The 23,715-nt window shown below is 40.9% G+C and overlaps 1 protein-coding gene across 5 annotated transcripts in view; it reads right to left on the reverse strand.

Annotated features, from left to right (window-relative positions):
• MAST4 (microtubule associated serine/threonine kinase family member 4) overlaps positions 1-23,715 on the reverse strand; it is a 278,078-nt gene that overhangs the window by 102,264 nt on the left and 152,099 nt on the right. Inside the window, exon 1 of one of the 5 annotated variants that reach the window (XM_040089243.2) lies at positions 1,492-1,743. The exons of the other annotated variants lie outside the window; for them this stretch is intronic. Coding sequence (XP_039945177.1) covers positions 1,492-1,583 — 92 coding nt within the window. The 5' untranslated portion in view covers positions 1,584-1,743. Of the gene's footprint in view, positions 1-1,491; positions 1,744-23,715 lie in introns of those variants that run through there. 5 annotated transcript variants of the gene reach the window in all.

Here is a 23,715-nt window from a genome sequence, read left to right on the forward strand (position 1 = left end):
ATTCTTCTGCTGGCTTATTCAGTTCACAGTGCTGGGACACACTGATTTGGCTACAGAGAGGGCATTAAATATTAAGTATCTCTATAATAAATGTAACTGCATATATGGCATGTACTATCCACTGACATATGTGATATGCTAAGACAATATTCAACGCTGCTTTAAAAAGGCTTTCAAATATTTCAATAAACCTAGTACAGCACTGAATATGTTTGAAAAGCAGGAAAGCATTCAAATATATATTAAAAAAAAACAATGGTAAATATTTATTTTATGCTTCTTGTGAGATCTATGAAGTTTCTCTCCTCCTCAATCTGCCACACATTTAAAAAAAGGTATTTGTAGGTCTTCACACAGTTACAAACCAAACCAAATTCACATCTCAGCAGAAAAATCTCTAAAGCCTCTTTGGACTCTCAGTTAATGCTGTGTAAGAGTAAAACAAGAGAGGGATAATAATGATAAAATAACTCAGAATTTTCAGCTACCCCAAGTAGGAGACATGAATAGATATTTACCGCAGGAACAGTTTTCTTCATTGATGTCAAACAGGCCACTTGTTTTTCTTTTTTTAAACTTTCTGCCATTAAACACATAGTAGTTTTCTTCTTTTCGAAAAAAACTCAGATCATAAATACTTAAAGCTTAGTAAAAGCCAGCTTTGCTAAGCCTCTATCCTGCTTGCTTTGTGCCACCTTTTTAGTCAGCAGAAGAACATTTTACACACGTTCTCCAAAGATAATACATGAGCCAATATTCAAGGTAGTTTCACAGTCAGAAGCATGTCATAATTTAACACCACACCTGGTATGTCTCAAAATGGCATAGAGGGTACTAGCGTACAAAATTACAAAACTTCTATACATTTTTTCTTTTCCTTGTGATAGGGACATTTATTTAACAGAAAGGACTATGACGGCACAAAAAATTACTATGACCTGAAAACTTGTCAGTCTTTTGCCCATTGATGGCATAACTCTTTAACTTTTACTCAGTTTTTACTATTTCCAAGCCTTTTTCCCCCCCTCCTGACATTGTCCTCCTGACAATGATGAAAATGCTACAAAAACAAACAAATAAAAAAAGGGCCATTCCTGTATTAATAAATGTCAAGCTAGCATGTTTTAAAAAAGGTACATATGCAAACCTGTCCCTTTAAGAACACCGAACAAAACAGGCTATCGTGAGTTGTCCATATAAAGACTATCTGTTTCCAATAAAAGGTCGAATACTTGAGAGCAAGCTGGAAATGTCTTTAAGGGGGGGGGAAAGGAGGAGGGAAGAAGGGCTGGACAGAAGAAAAGATCTTATAAATGGAGGCAAAAGTACTATGCAGTGCCTGGTTAGAAAGGGCCTCGCAAGGAGAGGCTCTCAGCTCTCTCAGCACAAGCCAGGAGGCCGTGGGTCCGCACGCCTTCGCCGGGCCCTTCTGCCGGGGACCAGGAAACGCAGCGCCCGCTGCCGCGCACCTGGAGCGGCGGCCTGCCTTACCTCTGAGTCCGGCGGAGCCGGCTGCCTCGCCGCAGGTGGGGCAGCGTGAAGTTGGAAAGGAGCGTCCAAAAACTGAGATCCGACATATCCATTTCTCTGCGTTTGAAAGCTTAATAACTCAGTGCCATAGTACGACGAGGAAGAAGAGAAAGGGACAGCAGCCCTGGGAAAGAGAGCGGGAAGGCAGCCAGCCTCCGAGGGGGCGGAAGGAGAGCAGAGATAGCAGCAACCCGGACCGACAGAAACTTTTCCGTGCGGCTGCTCCGCGAGTGCCGCCCCGCCCCGGCCATTGGCGGCCGCGCAGAGGCCGAGCCGCTCCGCCCGCCCACCGCGGGGCAGAGCCCCCCGCCCCAGCCCCGCGGGGCAGCCCGCACCCGGCACAGCGCAGCCCCCGCGGGGCAGCCCGCACCCGGCACAGCACAGCACAGCCCCCGCGGGGCAGCCCGCACTCGGCACAGCACAGCCCCCGAGGGTCAGCCCGCACTCGGCACAGCGCAGCACAGCCCCCACGGCCCGGCCCGCACCCGGCACAGCACAGCCCCCGCGGGGCAGCCCGCACTCGGCACAGCGCAGCACAGCCCCCGCGGGTCAGCCCGGCTCGGCCCGGCCCGCACCAGGCACAGCACAGCCCCCGCGGGTTAGCCCGAGCTAGGCACAGCACAGCCCCCGAGGGTCAGCCCGCACTCGGCACAGCGCAGCACAGCCCCCGCGGGTCAGCCCGGCTCGGCCCGCACCAGGCACAGCACAGCCCCCGAGGGTCAGCCCGCACCAGGCACAGCACAGCCCCCGCGGGTCAGCCCGAGCTAGGCACAGCACAGCCCCCGCGGGTCAGCCCGAGCTAGGCACAGCACAGCCCCCGCGGCCCGGCCCGCCCCCACAGAGCCCCCCGCGGGTCAGAGCCGCCCGCCGGCTGCGCTCGGACGTGCTGGGAACTGTAAGCTAAGGAGCAGTGACTGTCGGTGCAGTGCAGTGTACGTGTGTCACTGCGGGGCTTTCTGCCTCTCCCGGGAGAACTGACGGTACAGGTACTTAATTACCGTTTGTCACACTGGCTACCTGCCACTCCAGACATCAGGCGTTTGCCACGGAAAGATGGAACACCCGCCTCCCTCTATTGCCAGCTACCTCTTTTGAGAAAGCTACCCTGAAGCACAGGCTGGCAAGAGAAGGGCACACACAGAAAGGCTCAGAGTACCTTTCCCACTCATAACAATGACCTAATCCCTCAGGTACTTTGACTCATTTCCTCCACTTCTTCCTTCCAACTTTCTTCCTTCCCTCTTTGCTATTCCCCAGCTGCCTCCCAACTCAGCTGGTTTGCTTTCTTAACTCCCACCACCCAACATTCCACCTTCACTCCTCGTTTTAGCCTCTGCTGACTCTGTCCTCAGTCTTTCCATACCTAATTCCAGCACCACTCTCCAGCCCTCTCCTCTCTCCCCCTGCAGCTCTTTCTAGACTAGCATTTTTCCTCACATCTCTGCAGTATGCAAATAAAAGTGTTTCTAAAATTACTACTCTACTACCTTGTCATTCCATAATGTCTTAACTCCAGATGTTGAAAGCAATGATGGTCAGGTACAGAAAAAGATAACTGAGGATTCAAAAACTAGGAGACTTCTTTCAATGTACTTAAAAATTTCCACTTGCCTTTTTGTTTATCTGAGGGTCACAGTGCAGAGCTGGAAGGGCTCACATGACACTTGGGATGGGACAGCTCTCATTAGACAGCTCTCAGCCTATTTAGCACCAAACACTTTAGTAAAAATCCCCAGCAAGTACCACTTACTATCATACCACAAAAAAAGTCAGTGTAACATTGATCAAACACAAAAGAATAATCAAACACTTCCTTAAAGACATACTCATTTTAGAAGAGACTATTTCCATGGAAGAAGGAAAAACAGCCTCATCTAGGTCTCAGGTTAGATTTTCTTGTACAAGAAAGGCTGAAATAGCTGCAGAAGCTGGTTCTCGGGCTGATGTCCATTTGTGCCCCACAGGAGGGCACTTCCCAGCACGACTGCTCTTTTTATACTTCTCCATTAACACTGAGTATTCACATCTACTGCAGCCGCTAAAAGAGAAACTCTCATCCATTTATTTTCACTTTGAGGCATGCCTGAGCATACTGACCATGAAGTTTTAAAGGTTCACATGAGGACAAGCATGGCTGGCAACACTCCTTCCTTAAAACTGCCTATGAAGGAAATTCTCAAATCTCTACATAAGTACCAAGAAACATCTCCTCCATGAACTCCGTATCTTTATCTTCTCTGCTACATGCACATGTTTTTACCTGTAATCAGCGTGTTTGGAGAAATAACTGTACACACTCATGAAACCAGAGAATTACATGTAGCGCATGTTGTGAACAGCACTGAGTAAAGATTAAAACAGTCTTCCACTTATCACACAGAAGTTTCAGTGTCCTCACTGCCCTCAAGATCTCCCCTCACCTCGTTACTCTACCTAAGATGCAGTTAAGAGTAACAAAGGCAGTTCAGGTCCCATAATTCAGTCAAGGACATCACTTGTGGGGTGATCATGGAACACGGAGTTCAAACTTTATTTCACATTAAGGCCAAAAATTACTAATCTTTTCTGTTTCAAGACCAGGACTGAAACTGAACTCATGATTTCTTCTGAAAATCTCTGCCATTTTATCAAAATGATGTGAAGTCTCCAATTCTGAAACGTACCCTAAAAGCTTTTAAAAATTAAGCAAGACTAGCCTATCATAATGTTGGCAAAGACCCACCAGAAAAAAAAAAAAAAAAAAAAAAAAAAAGACTGCTGCTTGCAAGTAGACAAATTCTGATAGAAAAAAGTTTAACCCTTCTGTGTACAACCAGACATGATTATACCAAAAGCCATCACACAGATTTCACTATTTGAAAAGCTGGATTTTTGGGAGGAAAAAAAAAAAAACAAAAAAAAGAGAGAAGGATAGAAGAAAGGATAAATTCTAGACAAGTGTTTCTGTCCACATACACGGCAACAAGGGTATCATAATGTCATGGTTTTAGGAATGGTGCTCCCCAACTTAGTGGTCCCACTGAGACTCTACAAACCATACGACACTCACTTCCCTCTCCCTGTCCCCACCATGACCCTACAGTGGGATGGAGAAAAGAACTGGAAATACAAAGCATAAAGATTACAGGATTGGATAAGAACAATTTACCAGAAACAACAACATTTAAAAAGCCAACGGTAACAGCACCAATAATAAGAAGAGTGTACAAAAAAAATGAATGATCTGCATGTGAGTTCTCATACTCCTGACAAAACCTGATTACTCCCTCCACCAACCAAAAAAAGACCCTTTCCCCCACTCTCAGAAAGTCACAGGAGGTGGTGGTATAGAATAACCTCCACGTCCTAGCCCTGCCCCCTTCTGGCTACTGCAAAGTTTAACACTGGTCAGAACCAGAAAACATAATTGTATCAATCAATGGTGACCACTGTTCACTTCAAACAGTGACGGTCAAATCCCTTGCAGCTCTGCGTCTAGATCCCGTACAGATTATGAACAAGCAATAGCTTCCCAAATTCCATGACCTGTACATCCAAACATAACTTCACTTTGGATTTCTGTGCACAATTACATGCATACACAGTCCTGCTCATCAGTCACGTTGTTTTTAACATGGGCTTGAAAGCAAGGAGATTTGAATAATTATTTTTCTGAAGTGCTTGTTGGACCTATGCATATTAAGGTACTACAGAGACTTTGACAAAGGTATGAAAATGAAGGGAGGAGCTGTAAGGAGTCCAGCATCATTCCACAACAACCTCAGACAAATTACATGCTTCATAAGACAAAGCAGAGGCCGTATTCTTTAAGAGCACAACATGTAAATGGTGGTGAAGACTTTGCAATACCTGTCAATAAACGACATAGCTTCCAAGGTGGTGCCTGCAGTTTGTGACTTTCCATGACACAGAAATGTCTGATTTCAAAGCAAACACCTCAAGAGAGAGTGAGGTTTTGCAAGCTTATTAGTACTACACAGATGCTAAGAGGACATCTCTCCCAGTTTAGTGAGCTGAATCAGCTCAGTGAAGCACATCCCAGGACCAGAGACAATACAAGGGACATGGATGGAATGAAGGGTCAGGCAGAGAGGCAGAGGCAGCAGGACTACTTCTTTCTCATTGGCTGTCCCTAAAATTGAAGCCTCTTTCACTGGGCTATCAATACTAATAATGCTGCTTATCCTTTACAAACACAGGGTCAACATAGGTATTTTTTTGTGTTTCATAAGCCACTGCAATTTATTTCTTTCTGCCATTTAGAACTGGACCAAAAAACCTAACTAATAAATAAATGTTTTAAAATATGAAACCCCCAAATTATTAGGAACCTATATAGACCTATGTCATATCGATAAATGCATAGTTGACAATTGCTGTAATTTTCCTGCAACAAAATGTTATTGGAATGTTTAGCAACTTTCCCTCAGTATCCAACTAAAATAGAATTCTGCAGTTGTTAAATAAAGTAACAAAGAACCTACAAACATGTTCTTAACAGCATTTATTGCTTAGAAGTTATCTGCTATACAGCCACTTGCAGAACAACAAGCAGCTCAGGCAACTTCATCTCTTAGGAGATGCTTTACTATAGAACTTGGATGATGACTTTTGTTTATCACACAGAGTTACATAAGCTAGCATGTAACAAAACAAGTGATAAGGATCATTAAGTTTTCCTTTTTATATTCACTTGAAGATAAAAAACATCGTATCACTCAAGTCAGAAAAGGTGCTTCATCTACCTTTGCTTTGAAGAAGATTACATTTCCAAAAGCAAACTTAGAAAAAGCATCCTTAGAAAAGTCTCATTCAATACATAGGAGAAAAAAAATTCAATATGTCAACATTTACTTCACTGATTAACAGTAATAAAAATTCTTCCCCAGTAACTTTTTACTTGTATAACACTGATTACAGACTTTAAGAACCACCATAAAATATTGCTTAGGAAGTTGAAAGTGCATGTTTAAAACCACAATGCCATACCGATCAGTATTTTGCACATAATAGTCCAATGCAAAAGTTATCTAGTCTACCATCTTCACACTGATAGTTACACTAATAAACACACAAATTTTTCAAAACATATTAAAATCTTGAAAGGTCACTGCCCAAAGGCACTGCAGAATGCTCAAGTCTCATTAGTTTTGTAGGAGAATGTACACTGAATGCAGTTCACCAGCAACAGTATAGACGATAAAGGGTTCCTTGGCAATACCAAAACTAGTAACATCTCAAAAGCATAGGGCTCATATTAAAGTATGATAAGTAAATTTGTGAACCAGGGAAAAAAAAACAGGTCGCCTTAAGGCATCTTCTCTCTTTTCATCTTCTCTCTCTTCAAGGAAGATTTTGAAATCACATCTTTTTAACAACAAAAAAATTATTCTCACTTCATCAACATCTTAGAATGATAGATTAGAACTGAGCTAAAACATTCCTCAAGAGGAGTTTGTTTTGGTTTAGCTGAGTCTTTTTAGTCAGATAATTATTATCCAATGACTAATGAAGGAACTGAAGAAGCTGCTCGTTCAATTATTGCTATTTTCACAATGTCTTGAAATAGCTGGAAGTTATTACAATGGTTGAACAAAGCTGTCATGCCATAAAACTCCTTGAGAAGGACAAACAGGATATTAGCTGCTACCAGTATGGAGTTCAGGTACAGCTGCTTACTTAGTATCATACGAGACAGTCTGTCCAAAAAGTGTTTCAAGTAATATTTAGAGTCTTGTCATTAACCATCTCAGCTGACAATATATTGAGACATTTGTAAAAATATTCTATCTCCTAACAATGTTGTAGTAAGTTCACTACCACAATAGAAAAAAAAAATTACCCAGAGATTTGAAAAAGTAAGTGCACATTAAACATTTCAAGTAGATCACACAGGGTTATGTTTTTCATTTAACTCACATAAAACTGCTATCAATAAGCTGGAAAAAAATATTATACCCTTTCTACCAAACAAGACATAAGAGGTACGTAACCACAGGGACAGGATAATTTATCACTGGATAAAGCAGCCTTATTTGAACAACAGGCATTATAGACTTGACAGCCATCAAGTCATACCAAAGGACAAAAGCCCTCCCCGCTCATAATATACATACCTATTGCAGAATCTGGAAGGCAGGTATCAGGCAAACAATTTAGGTGCTATCATAGATAAATAGCTAAGTAAGAGTTTTTTATGTGATGTACAGATAAAAGAATAAATGTCCCTCAGTTCTACGAGCAGGAAAATCTCTTGTGTGCAAGGAGATGAACTGAGCACTAAGGGCTAAAATGCAGCCAGTTGTGGCATTTCCCAAAGGCTGCAAAAAAGATATGAGGAGTTCAAGAAAAAAATTATAATCTGAACTATATCGTGCAGCTTGAAAAAATTCATTTATTTCACTTGGTCAAGCCTATCAGAGAACCTTCATTATTCAGTATGCATTTCCCCAGCAGGAAGAGACTTTCATGATGAAGCAAGAGTGTAAGAACAGCAAACTCTATCATGTCCTCCCCTCACACATAGAATTAGGGGTTCAATCTGGAAGAGTCAGACAAAAAAAGCAGTTTTAAGCTCTTTTCTCTTACCCACTGTAACACGGGGATTTTCCATCACTGTAAATTCTATATGTTATATGACTTTCTAACTAAAACAATAATCACACTTCAAACAAGCACTAGGGGATAGAAACTAAAGACCAAAGTGGTAGACAAAATCTACAGCCAATGTTATAAAGGTTGTCAAACTACAAGACCTCACTGGTATATTCAGTGCTTAAGATGTACTAATTAATAATTATCACTACACTTAATTACGATCATTGAAACCTTGCTCCCCCTAGTGGTTCATGCTGGTGTTTATTACCTTCTAGTGACTGCACAGGATTTTCACTGCAGCATGTTCAGTGTAAAAATAAGTTGAAGGAAACACAGTACAAAAGAATATTTGTGGGTGTACAATAAACTGCCTGCCAAATTTGTAAGTCTTCTTAGCTATGTTTATAAATACACATAAACACTATTACACTAACCAGTTTTGAAGTAACATGCAAAACATATAAAAGTATCTCTCACAGCTCTAGTTTATTATAGTTCATCTAACATAAACACTTTTAGGAAAAGCAATGGCGTCAGCATCTCCCTCAATTTCTGAAATGTTCTAAAATTATGCACAATATATTTGGAAGTTATATATATATGGTCTATCCATCTGCATCAGGCATCAGAATTCACATCAGGCAACACTATTTTTAATCCAGCATTTTGCTGTCTATAGCGGAATAAGCCAACCACACTAAAAGCAATACTGCCTATTTAATCTGGCCTAGGGATTAGCTTCTCCTTCTGAGGAAATTTAGCAGCTACTGAGAAAGTGTAAAAGAACCATTTCCCATTTTTATCATTGAGTTTTCATTCACCTTGGCAAGTAGAGCAGCATTACTACATTTCAGAAGCACTGCTTTATGTGGTAAGCAAGTCCAGAGAGGGTCAGAAAACACCTAATAAAAATGTCATAATTTTCCAGATACTGTGTTGCTTAGACCTTGACTTCACTAACCACAAATGCCAGGGGGCAGGGAGAGGAATAAAGTATTAATAAGTATCAGTATTATTCTATCCTACCTTGTTTGTTCTTCAAATACCTTTTTGCCAGCACTCAATAGCATCCTAAGAGGATCACATAATTTTTCCAAGTCATTAATTAACCTTTTTTGTGGCTGCAGTACCACTGATATAAATGTGAAGGCACTGCATTAACCAGCTGATATGTAAAGAGTATTAATGAAGTTTTCCAGGGTTCTGAGCACTCATGTGAAACAATCACCACTTTAAGTCTTATTTCATCGCACTGGTTTAGATCACTCCACACATTTAGATGTTCTCCTGATGTCACACACATCTGTATTTTATCAAGCACCTTTGGTTTAGGTCAACCACCATAGCCTATGTTGCAAATGGCATTATTAAAGGTCAATGTCCAATTCATAAATAATTCTTAAGAAAATGTGGATACATTTTCTGAAACAGTTACATACTTAGACACCGCCACCCATTACGGATCACAGCTGCAGTCAACTACGCTGTATTTTTTGAGTACAAAATATTTATTAATTCAATTTAGAAATTCCTGGTTTTTTTAATAGTGAAGCTTTTTCAGGTTTTTACACCTGGAAGTTAAAATTTTGTTTCTGACATTTTGAAATAACATAAATCAGTATAAATCAGACTTACAGTACACAATCTTAATCTTTTAAAGAAGAAAATATTCATAAACAACTTTATTACAGGAAACAGAAAACATAAAACAGAGTTTGAAACACATATGTAAAAAAAAAAAAATACTGTTTAGCATTTGTAAGTTTGTCTGTGTTTGTTTCATTTTTGTAAATTTCTAATTGTGGAAAACAGAATCCAAACCCCACAATCTTCAGAATGCAGTTTAAGTGGAGCATTTTTTCCTGCCACCACAGCTTTCTGGGCAGAAGAACCCCAAACAACATACTCTGAGAGAAATACTAGCCCTTGCATAGAGCCATTTCCTCATGTTCAACTCTGCCCCAGGATATCCCAGTGCCATACTCACAGATTTCTGCAACAGACTTCAGAGATTCTCTATTTTTAACCAAACAAACTAGGGAAATGTAGTGGGTTTATGTTCACCAAATTCTGTTTGCCAAATTAAATGCAGTGGTCTTAGTGCTTACCTTCTTTTTGTGGGAGAGGATCAGGAAAAGCAAAGTAGGCTTAAGCTTAAAAATAAACAACTAGTTTATTAACACACACTAAAATCATGGAAATGTTTTTTTTTTTTAAAAAAAAAAAACAACAACAACAACAACAAACAAAAAACAAAAACAAAAAAAAAAAAAAAAAAAAAAAAAAAAAAAAAAAAAAACAACTTCGAAACACTCTTCCCTTCCTTAACAAACTGTTAACTTCCTTACAAACAACATAGAGAGACACAACCTGTGATTTTCAGTCAGTTTCACCATTTTAAACATAATCTTTTATCACTTTGGGGAAGGAGTTTCTCTAGAGTCCTATGGAAACATTTGCCACGAGACAAAAACAGTCTTGTGGCTCCCAATGTCCTGTAGCTGCTGGGAGTTTTTGCAGATTGTGCAGTTCCACCCATTAGCAGCCTTTCCCCTGGCTACTCATGGGCCTCTCCGTGTATGTGGGGTACTGTTTAAGAATGCATTTGCTAGTACAAAACAAGGATTCTCTTCTTCTGTCTCTAAAATTGCAAACGAAATGGAGACCTCCTTTTACCCCAGGAACCGAGGGCTTTAAATCACTTTCTCTCTAAAAATATCTTTGTCTCAAAAGACCTCATTTTACCCCAGGAGCCAGGGGCTTTAAGATTTCCACTTAAATCTCAATCATATCCATCCTCAACTTTGACTAGAACCAGCATTCCCCCAAACAGCATTAAGATGTTACAAGAAACAGTTCATTTCTCCATAGTTTACACTAGAGAAGTCTGGTTACAAATGTCCACTTCCTCAATCCTTCCTTTCAATAATCGTTATTGGTTTTTTCACTCTTGCTCCACTGACTTCATGCTGTGCCTTTTCTACGTCCACTCTGTCTCTTTCTTCTCTCTCTCAGGGAAGGGTTAGGCCTTGGAAGCTTCATCTTGCCAGGAAAGGATTCAATCTGCCCAGGCCTGCAGTGGCCGTGTGATTTTTGTCGGGCAGGGGCAGCAGCCTCTCTGCCGCTGCAGCTCAGATCAGCCGGGCTTTTCTCTTCTACCCTTTTCTTCTCCGCTTAGGAATCACCGGAGGAGGGGAGGGCAGAGCTCCGCCCGCCCCTCGGTGACGGTCTGGGCGGCCCCGGCCCAGCCGGGCCCACGGCTGCGATCAGGGCCCGGCGGAGATCCCTCCCTGCCCCGGGGCTCCGGGCAGGTTTTAGAGGAGCCGATGTGAAGCTGCAGCCTCTCCTCCGCTGCCGGGAGCTGGCGGAGCCCGGCCGGGCCTCGGGGCCGGCTCCCCTCAAGGCGGGGAGCAGCAGGCCCCAACTCCGTGTTACCCGCTCGGGGGGCCAGGAGGAAAAAAGCTGACCTGAACAAAATCGGGGTTCATACGGGTACTTCCCAAAGTCGCATTCAATATTCTCAGTGGTTAAAGCAGACATCAATATCCCAACCTAGCTTCTGATATGTCCCTGTCCTTTCTAAAAGAACTCCAAGGTCCCGACAGGGAAACACTCTGCATTTATCTTTAACTAAAAACTAAACTGTGCCAACCCAGGACAGGAAGGAAATCAAGCTCAAGTTTTGTTTGATAGCCTTTAGTCCTGACAGGTTTGGGAAAAGATGTCAACATGAGCTGTAACTTTCCTCATTCTTAAAACGTCTTTTGGGGTACAGGGGGAGTTTAATGGAGGTCAGCACAGTGAAGGTCTCAAGACTGTCAAAATCTAAACAGATCCTGTGATACTGAACTGAAAAGCATTTATTTAGTATAAATGCTGTCTTTAGTGAGACAGAAAACTTCATCAGCTGTAATATTTACATACTGGATTTCTTAATCACCCAATTAGCAAAAAACTGGTAGTTACAGATCCTTTATAGGTCTCTGTCAGAGCAAGGACATTATAGGCTTCTCCCCAGAACTGGCAAGTACTCTGTTTACTTCCCATGTTTTAAACACACCATTTTCTTTAAAGTCACGGTTTAAATGTCAGTGAATAAAAACCAGGTGCCAAGAATTCAGAGCTTTGCAATATATATACACTCAAGTAGTTGCATTTCCTGAGCTTTCCCTGCACTCATCTGGCTTCATGCTTCAGTTAACCTATGTGATGGATCTGCTGTCAGCAGAACAGTGTGAGATGGAGCACCCCATGCAGTGCAAGATGGCAAATTGGAACTCAGGTACACATAAGTTGAAAGGGAAAACATTATCTTTAGAAGACTATTATGTGGACTGCCCATTAACGCTACCCTTGTATTTCAATGACCTGAGCACACAGCACCGCAAGTTTATAATATCCTTAAATCTGTTACAGGTCACCCATAATGCCCTCCTCCTCAGAAGGCTAAATGATAAGCAATCATAGGTGTGCTTCAGGACACACCTCTCGTATAAATCTGAATTTCTGAACAACCATAATTACACTCAGTACATACGCTTATCTCTAAAGACGTAAGAGATTTACTAAACAGTTAACTATCAGACACGCAGATGATATGGCTGCCAAACAGACCACTGGAAGCAGTAGAATTAACTACAAAGAAAGAAGGGACCTTTTGTCTGAGTTTGAAAAGACAGGTATCTGCTAGGGAGAGGCGGGGCCTCTCTAGGAATGGGGAATTCTAATCCCTTCCCTCAGTGTTATTATAATTTGGATGATTAAAAAAAAAAAACCCTTTTCAGTCAGAGCTATGGGGAAAGGAATAACAGTCCTTTAGTAGTAAATGTAACAGGACAGATAAACAACAACACCAACAATAATAAACAGAACCAAGAACCTCGAGGGGCTTTGTCTCACAAGTCCCGGGCAGTCTGATCCCTTGGGATCCCAAGAGCACCAAGCCGAAACAGTGGAAACTCGGGACTGATGGCTGGAAACGGTGGGGTGTCCCGGCAGGCAGGGGGTGTCCCGGCAGGCAAAGTGAGCAGCGCTGGAGAAGCTGCGACAGCTGGACCCGGGCTGACCCAAAATCCAGCAGGGCAGGCGAAAAAAACTCTGAATTCCTGAGTGCTCCACCGGATGACAGAATTCTCAGGACTGAACCCCTCCGTTAACAGTGGAATCCACGCAGCTAGCAGTCACTCGACCGTCCCCTCCGGAAAACCCGAGAGCAGAGAGACCACCACCCTCAGCTCCCGGGAGCCTTTCCCTCCCACTAAACTAAGTGATCCACTTCTTTTGTCCGGGTCAAGCACCCTTTAAGCAGTATTTAGTCTCCTAGCAACTTATGGGGGGAAAAATTCCACAGGAAAACTTAACCCCCAACACCTTTACAGAAACAAAATTAAAAGCAAGCCATCTCGAATTGCAAGACTAGTAAAGATTGTTCTAGTTAGTTATGCTTATAAAAACATGACAGGAAATTCTCAAAATTAAGGACAAAATACTAACAGTTACCTCATGGCTAAGGTGCCTCAGGGTCTAAGACCTGGTGTCATCTAGTTATTTAATCTGTTTATGCTGCAGTTCTCTACCTGTAAAGCAAAGATATTTCTACTTCTTGGGAATGCAGTGAAGATAATTCGAGAAACACCTCTACCAAATGTTCAGATACTGGAGGAAAAAAAAAAAAAAAAAAAAAAGAGGAAAGACAAAAGTAGACAGTAATAGGGATATCTTCTCTGGGCTGACCACTCCACAGATTCAGAGGTACTGAATGATTTCTACAATTCCTGACTCCCTATAAGCAAAGACCATTTATGCATAAATTGAAAGGGATTCAGATGATTCAAGAATGGACTTGGGACAATGACAAGAGTCAGGGAGGACACCACAGTAAGTCACAGAATTTCACCCTCCACTTCCTAAGACAGGCAAACACATTTCAGCTTATTTTTGTAGGACTAAGAGTGCACATCAGCTCTCTCTAGCAAGGAAACTACAGTCAGCCTGAATTGTCACCAAGACTGTCAAAACTATGTAAACCAAGAAGCAGAGGATAAGTACAACTCACACTAGCTGTTTTAGGCCTCCAGCATTCTGAAAAACTCTGTCATACCAGAAACAAGATGATTAACTGTTCAGCTTTCAAATAACAGTTCAAACCACTAAGTGTCCTAATTTCTCTGATACCAGACAACCTTATTATTCCATTCATGTAACTGCAGAGTATATAGGTTTATGGAAATATCAATATTCTCATACAAAAGAGACTTTTAAGTACTTACCACTGCAAATATACATTCTTCTTATACCAGCAATAAAAAGCTCCCAAACCTATCTCAAAAGCCCTTCACCAGTCAATCAGCCTCTCCTTTGACCATCTCCAGTTCACATATGGACATGGCTTACCATGAATTTTAATGAGCCTGAACTATGTAAATGCATATGGTTTGTTTCTTTTAAATCATCATACTCATTAATCTCAGTATTTTGCTTTTTCTGGTAGAGGGTTCAGATCTTTTAAAAATTAATTTCTGAAAAATTAATTCCTGCAAAATCTAGTAATAACCATGCTTAATGTTGAAAAAGGATCTCCTCAGCCTATTCTATAGTCTGCTGTTCCTCAGCATCCACACTTGCACACTTCTGTATACTCACAAGAGGAGCAGATCTCATCAGTCCAGAGGCAGACTGAGTGGAGAAAGCCTTAATGTTCTCTTGGCAAACAGCAGTGTGAATCTGAAGGTGAAGGAGGGACACACCAGGCTGCTCCTAACGAAAGACTGGCTTCAGCTGATAAACATGTACACCACCAGCACTTGCCATCATTCCCTTCTATCAGGTACTACAGCAACTTTTAGAAATATTTCTATGTTTTTTCAGCTGGGGAAGTTACACTGCATTTACAGCCTTCCCAAACTCGATAGCATGTGTTCCTACGTACTTGCCAACAAAACTACAGCAACCAGTCTACAACTTCTAAAATGCGACAAGAACTCTTTCCAGTGTTGTGGCTGCACTCCACAATCCCACAGACGTGTCTTTTACAGTGTTTTTGTTGTGTGAAAGTTTAGGCCTGTTTCTGTCACCATTTACTTTTCTATCAATTTGAAAAACTGCCCTCCTAGCCAAGCAGCATCATGCCACCTCCCATCCAAGAATCCCTCTTGAAGCAAACCCATCTCCCGTCTTTAAGGTACACGTTTTGGCTGTCAGTCACATCAATGTTTTGCTAGGTAACCCTGAAGCTCTAACCTCCCACCAGTTTTGCTCTGCTGAAGTGCTACTATGCGCAAGTTGCTAACGGCAAACCACCTTCTCTTTTCCAGCCCAACCAGAGTCTTGCTGGTCTCTTTCTGAAGAGCAGAAAAAGCAGCCTCTATCGTTACTGACATGAACAGAGGTTGTGTCATGATTCAGCTCTATGATAGCAGCTTTCTTATTGCTATGAAAACATTTTGCAGGTCTGGGTCGTTCCCTCTCAGAGTCTGTAATGTTAACAAGCAGTTTGCCACAGAGTACCCTGTGGATCTGAACATCAGACTGCGCTAGAACAAGCTCAGCACATCACTGGGCTTATCAAAGATACACCCAACGTACACCCAAGATACACAGAACCACATGAATACTGACCTTGTCACACCACACAGGGAACGGCTACCACAAACTGACAAACACACTAGTGTGTGAAAGCTGGGCTACCAGGAGATGGAGACAAGGACACCTTCAGGCTGGGATCACTCAACCATCAGGTTCCTCAATGCTTTCTGCTTCCCATTACTATGTTCTAGCCTAGGAGGAGCCTCCAATACTTTCCAAGAAAAGTGGTATCGCAGCAGTAGGTGGAAACGCTTCCTCAGAGATGCTCATGACTACATTCACTACACATTCACTCTGAGCACTTACAAGAGCCCAGCTGCATCTCTTCTCATACCAGAGGATAAGTCTTTGTCCCCAGATCATGCCAGGAGGTAACACTCTCCCACAACATCCAGGCAAACTGTTCTCCTGTTACAAGCCATGAAACTATTTGCTGAAGACTTCCAATCAGGAGCACTGGCCTTCCCTGTGCTAACCACTGATGCATCTCATGGATCAAGACAACAAACTAGCCACAACTAGCATCAGGAAAAGAACTGTAAAGACTCAAATACAGCAGTTTAGTGACACTCTCCAGTTTTTTACAGCTGCAAGGCATAGCCTCTAGGAATCTACATGTGTACTTTCTTCTTGAAATGGTTAGCAACAAGCAAGAGTAGAAACAGGATCTCTGAAAAACCAAAGGACTGAGAAGGTTTCTGCTTCTGGGGGGCTCAATCTCATGCTTTTTCATTCCTATTTACCATTTTGTTTCTACATTAATTTTTAAAAGGTTTTCAGAACTCTGCAGCTGTGAAGCTGTTGCTTCTATAGTACTCAAGAATAAGCGATTACCAAAGAAAGACACCCTAAGGGATCACCAACTTTCAGTGCAAAGCAATTCAGCCAGCAAAGCAGTGGAAATAAGTTTTGTTGTATACAACAGAAATAATGAAGCCCTCACAAAAGGCCACTGAAGGGATAGCAGCGTGTTTTCAATATGCGCCTCCTTTTTATGCATTTCTCACTTAAAATATTTAACAGTCTCAAAGCATTTCCTGTGCTGGAACTGTGTGTTGTAGGGCAGGCTGATGCACACAGCGCTGGTTTCTGTTCTGCATCTATTTTTATCAAGGTATGATAAAATGATGCAGATGCAACATAATGCCGCAGCATTGGCACTGAGCAAGGTTGAGAATTTCCATCTCAGGAATACAGCTGCAGGATTTTTTTTTGTCTGGATCTCTCACAAGGACCAGCTGAAATTTGTCACTGTGCTGCAAAAAGACAGCAGAATTCGTGATTTTTGGTGGAATTACCTCAGGAAATACTTCTGCTGAACATGAACCACTGTCATCCCTACCAGATGAAATTTTAAAAAAAAATATAGGACAATTGGCAGGTTAACCTAGAAGTTTCTCCTTATCTGCAAGAACTGATTAGCAACAGATTATCGACAGTCACACTTCAGAGAGTTAAGCGGACCTTGAATTTAAGATGTACTAAATGCATTCTTATCCAATCAGATTAAGCCAATTTTGAAGCCATCCTACAAAAGTCTGAACTGTACAGGCAGGCTGAGGGCAGCTGAGGCTCAGCACACTTCAGTCATTACTAACAGATATGTCACCTGACAGGCAAAGCAAAGAGGCCAAGAGGAACAGTCACACAATGACTTACGATGCCTGCTAGCAGGTAACTTGCATGCACATGAAACTCTGTAGTATGACAGCACAGGAAGAGAGAAGACTGTTTTACAGTACATTTCAAGACCCACCTTAAAGTCATTTTCATATGTAAAATGCAGATCAATTGTTCAAATTTTAACCATCTCCCTGAACTGCAGTGATTTCCTAACACCACAGTGTGCAGTACTCAACTCACCTGGTCTGTGTGTGATAGAACTCCCTGTCATCCTCTCTCTTTTCCTACAACTTCGGATTTAGGTGTGGTATATTTTTGTAAGTATTAACAACTTATGCTGTGAGGGTTTTTTTGTTTTGTTTTGGGGGTTTTTTGTTGGGTTTTTTTGATTGTTTGTTTGTTTTTGTTTTTTAATTAAAATTGGGGGAAAAAATTCTACAGAGTAATGTCAGGTTTTGATTTCAAAATGGGACTATACCAGGTCATTTGCATTTAAGACCTGTATGGCAAAAACATTCAGAGATTAGCCAATGAACACTTTACTAAGTTAGCTGAGCAGCACATCAAATTATGGTAAAAGTAAGCATTATTATGAGGGAATATTTCAGTGGGAAATACTTATGGAATATTTTAATTCTCTGTTTTAAAAAGTAGTAAAGTGATTCAAGAAATCTCCATTCAGGTCATTCCTATAACTGCATAGCCTTCAAACCTGTAAGACATTTTTCAGGCAAAATTTTGAATGAAAAATTAAAACTGTTTTCAGATTCAGCATTCCCCTGTAACACCACTTCAAAATTACTGTAATTTTCAAATTCAAATTCATGTAAGCTCCTCAAAATGCTTAGAAGGTCTAGCATACTAAATTCAAAATTTAACATTCAATAGTAAACACAAAATACAACCCGAAAGGCTAAAAGATTTAATAAAACTAGCACACAAGTACTTTGGGAGGATTTTTATGAGAGTTGAGGGAGAGAAGATCAACAAACTGGCATTTAAAATGATTCAGATGAGTCCTGTGTCTGTCGGTTTCAGTCTACCAGAAAAAATAACTGTCACAAGAACTTCCTTGATCCCTTAAGATGCACCTTACACATGAACTAAAAAAAATTCAACCAAACAAAACAAAACTAAAAACAAACACATCTCCCCCACACACGCAACCCCCCCTCCCCCAAAAAACCAAACACCACACACCGCCCCCCCCCCAAAAAAAATCACCCAATCATCCAACAACACAGGATTAAAGCAAAGATCTCTAGTTCTGGTAAGCCTTCTAGAATTCCGTCATCTGTCCCTATAAGTCAGAGGGACAGATGTTCCTTGCTTTACTTGATCTAAAAATTATACACCTAAATCTTTCTACAGAATAATATCAAGGAGTACAAAACCACAAATTAAACTGAAAAAGTTATGTGGATAAGACAAAGTCATATAGAAGAATTCAGTTTGTCCTGGGAGCTTTTAAAAATGTACTTAAAGTCCATAAAGTCCAATCTTTATATGAGAAAACCAAGTTTTATACTCCAGAAGCTTTACAAAGCATCATCATAACAATACAGCCTTACCCTCGCTGATTTTGCATCAGTATGGAGCAGGCAAAACCACACCTTCTTTAGCACTAGATCAAAAAAACCCACATGGAATCAGAAATTCACATCCCTATATACCTCTTGGATGAAAACAAATGGTGAAGATCCTCCAGGGGACCCCATGCTCACTGATGACAGCTTTGCAGCTCCTGCAGCTCTCAGCTAACATTTACACTGGTGTGATGCCATTATGATACTAACATGCGTATGCACATGTAGCAGACTAGCACTCAACAAAATACTGATGACTCACAAGCAAAAATCCTCTCCTCTGCTGTGACTCCAGAGTGCTCAGAGAACAGAAAACTTCAAAGTATTTCAAAAGCTGAAGCTAGAATAGCACACTTGAACACACAAGGGATTATGTCTGCTGAGTAAGGGACTGCTTTTACTTAATCAATCCTCAAAACTCACTTCAACATCACAAAAAACATCCAATGAAATTGTTTTTCACTTTCCATTTTCCAGTTCCAATGGAAACAGCTCTCCCTTTGACCTGTCACAAGTCTTAATATGGAAGAGTATGGGAAAGAGCTGAGGAAAGTGCTTTGTAAGCTTAAATAAGTAGCCCCCAAAAGAGCTAAGAGAACAGCAAAGACATAAAAACAACTTCAGAGCAGACACACTACTTTTGAAGGAGAAAGGCAAAGATTAATAAATTTCACCTTGAGGAACTCGTGCTTCATGGCTGATGTTCATGAATATTAATCAGATTACCTTGAGAGATGAAACAGCAGGTTTTCCTCACTTTAAAGAAAAATTTGAGAAAGAAATTGAGCCAAGTGATTCTTTACCTCATTCACATCAGCCATTCCCAATAATTTCTCCTTTCAGGGTAACGAATCAACAGCTTCATCTTTCAGCATAACCTTAAGGTCAGTGTACTTTGTACAGATATCACAAAGCAAAGTGGAAATGATTTTTAAAGAAAAATATCTGCTTGAGAATCCCTGAGTATGGTGGCTATGCCACTGAGAAAAGGAGGGAAAGGAGGCATCCTCTGTACTCCTCACATGTCTTTTATAAAACCTTATGAATCCAAGAAATAGCAGTTCCATAGTAAAACTACATAGAAGTAAAACAACTCTGAGACCAGAAGAGTCCAAATTTAATAGCTAACTCCTCTACGACAATTTTGCTCTGCCTTGAGAGAGCCATGTCACATCTCTGCACAAGTCCCTCCTCATCAGGGAGTGCATACTAGTCCTTCTTTTTCTGCAGTATTCCCTGGCTAGCTAGACTGCATGCTTACACCAGATTTAATCATTAACCAGCGTGTAAAACAGCTGTCACCTTGGCTTTTGCTCAGGTCTGAGTGGGCAGCTAGTGCTGCCAAAGGCAGCAGAATGCCCGTCCAAGAACACAGTGCCACTGCGTCCTTCCTCGCTCCTGGGATGGGCCGGGTCTCACTCAAGGTGGAGATTCGGCTTGGTGCAGCCACAGCACCAAGAGCTAATGGAGGAGAGGGCAGGAAAGGTCATGACAACAGGGCCAAGGACAGGACGTGCAAGGCCTCTGGTCAGCGTGGCTGTGCAAGCCCCTGAGGCAGCTCTGCCCCAGCAGCCCCACAGCCACCCCAAGTGCCCCAGCCCAGCCAGCTCACATCGGCAGCAGGACACACCACCCACACCATTCTCCTCCTGAAACACAGGAATATTGCTAAGTTTAGAAACAAACTATTGCCTTCAGTAACATAAAAAACAAACAGCAAACTAAATTCCTACTGTCCATTATGTTTTTCACATGGGTGTATATGCTCCACACGTCCACATGGCATTACACAGAGCCAGAAAACATTTAAAGCTCTTTAAACATGCTCACTTTCAGACAAACAATAAAAAAATTACTAGAGATTTTACTGTTCATTCTTCAACAGAAGCCATCCATTTCATTGATGATTTCATAACAGACCAATACAGTTGTTAGAAAGTAGCTATTTTAAGCTTTCTGTCTTTATCTGATGCTGGGATGCAGAATGTCATGAGGGAAAAAAGGGGATGCAGACAGAGAAAGTGGAAGAATAGGAGCACACTGACTTTTTATTTCTGTATTTAACAATTTGGTATATGAATTTAGACACCTTAAATCAAGTTTCATATAAAATTTAATAATTGAATTTTTATTTTTATAAAATTATATTTTAAAGTATCATATTAATTCTGCCTTCGTAATGGTTACTCATTCATATTACAGATTCATATTACAGGTTACATCTAAAGAAAATGCAAGTGTCAACATTTTTTGGCAATTTCCAGATATAAAAACTGAATACTAAATACCAAAAAGTGGTCAAGCTATCTGTGACACTGACATTTTTTTTCCCTTTCACTTCAGTGCCATAGGATGAAGTTTAATCCATGCCAGTTATATTTCTAATTGCTGCTCTTGGTAACACATACATAATCATTTAACAACATGACTCCATGTAAAATGCAGTGTTTACAGTGGAATCCTCACAAGCTTCCTAAAAGAGCAGATTACATTACTGAAAGGTATATATAATAATCCTCATTTGCCTTCCTGCCAACTCAGCTGTAGATATGATCAGGTGAATTGGATCTTCCTCATTAAATAGTCTATAAAAAAATTTAACCATTAAAAAAAAAAAAAAAAAAAAAAAAAAAAGTACATGGGCTTTTTTACTTGATGCTTTCTTTATCAAAGCTTCAAAATGAATCCTGTCTACCTCTTCACCAGTCTGAGCCAGGTAGTAACATTTGTCTCTGTACAGTGCCTGACATTCATGCAATCCACACACTCCTGAGTAAAGGCTTTCTGGAAAATTCACTACAATCTTTTTTTTTAATAGAAGCTAAGAGATTCCCCCCGCTCCCCCAGCCCAGTATCAGTAACATCAGTAAAATAGAAGGTTGAAAAAAAAGACTTTTTGGTTCACAATTACCAATCTGTACTCTTCAAGTTCAAAGAAGAATGCATACTGTTATATATTTTTCAGTTTACTATTACATTTACAGTTTCCATTTTCTTTATTGCTTTTACTGGAAGTTACTAGCACTTAGTGTTTCTTCCTGGTCCTTTTCAAATACTTTCTCTACTCCACTCCCCATTACTGTGACAAAGGACTCCAAACTACTCACAGCAAAGAAAAACACTAAAATTATGTTAGAAGCATGAGGATATTTAAGATAGTAGCTGTGATGAAGCACAGTAGCTGTACTCAGTTATTAACATCATCTTCTCTTTTTCCTTGCAAATCTGCTGCTTATAAGTACTAAAACCACAAAACCTCCAAAAGCAGTTAGAAATTTCCAGGTGACTCAAACCAACGATAAAAATACCATGGTAAATGTGTCCCTATCGCCCTGGGATCTGAAATACCACTTATTCCCCCACCCTCTCTCAGAAGCAAAGAATGGATAGCTTCACACTGTACCAGCAAGCACGTACTTCCATTCACAGGATGTTACTATTTAGTTTGAAAAGATCTTCATCATCTAGCTGGGAAAAGGTTCCCTTTAGACTACTACTGTATGTAACAACTGCTATAAGCAGAACTTCAACAAAAACAACCGCCCAAGGAGCAGCTGTGAAAGTCAAAGGCCAAGAGGGAGATGAGCCAGCACATTAGAGAGAAATACCACAGGAAAACCCTATCCATTCATTCTGGTAAGGCTCCCATGTCAACATTTCTGAATATAAGCTGAAGTAGTGCCACTGAAGTAATTCCTCTCCTCCCACACACCCGAGTACTCTAAGCTAATGGAAAAGGAAATGCTAATTATTTATATACTCTAAAAACCAACACATTTCATTTTTCCACTACGCTAGGTCAAGCTTAAGAGTACCTAATAACTAAACTATTTGACGTTCAGTACACCAGCAGTCCTCTATAGCTAGAGATAAATACATCACTCTGTTTCAGATTTAATCAGACTTTAAACATTTCCACTCCAGGGAAAAAGTAACCATTCTGGCAGTGTCTTACATAAATTTCAGGACAGAACCTAAGATAAATCCCTATGAACTCTGACATTTTCCAGCCATATCAAGGGATGAGGCTTCACATTAAACAGTATCAGTAATTTCTACTCTATTTCTTCAAAAAGCATCTGAAAAGTCTGCTCCCAACATCCTCCATCATAGGATGAAAAGCTCAGACTTGGCACTGTTGGGAGTCTCTGCCACCCGGAGGGGTAAACAAGGTCTGAGCTCTAAAAACACTGAGGACTCTGTCTATAGCACAGTTTGCACAGCAGCACATCCACACATCTGCAGAGGCCGTTCAGCAGGTCATCCAGATCATACAAAATATAAAATTTGTATACAGCTTTTTGATTCCACAAAACTGAAATTTGAAAAAAAGCACATCCTTCACCACGAAGGGAAGTGATTTTTTTGGCTGTATAAAATAAAGACCCAATCAGAGAATGCTAATTTCACCAGGCAATCTATACTAGCTGATGATTTTGTGGATAATTCATCAAACGAACATCATAAAAGTATTTTCACTAAGAAAAAAAGTGTATTTATTTAAATCGTAGTGAAAACTACACAAGTAAGGGATTGTTATACCATCTCTTCCCTAACAAAGTATATAAAAAACGGCAATATTTCTTCAGAAACATGTGTCAAGTGTTTAGGTTATTGCTCCATTTTTCAGTGTCACATGAAGCCTTGACAGAAGGACTCTGACCTATTAATTTGGTCAGTACACTGAAGCAGATTAACACATCCAAGCAACCCTCACCTCTGCCACACTGTTCGAGGTGGTATCAAAACAGCACAAATATACTTCATTTTGTCATTTAACAAGGTGGTAGCTCTT

This window comes from Hirundo rustica, chromosome Z (genome assembly GCF_015227805.2).
Source record: "Hirundo rustica isolate bHirRus1 chromosome Z, bHirRus1.pri.v3, whole genome shotgun sequence".
NCBI lineage: Eukaryota > Metazoa > Chordata > Aves > Passeriformes > Hirundinidae > Hirundo > Hirundo rustica.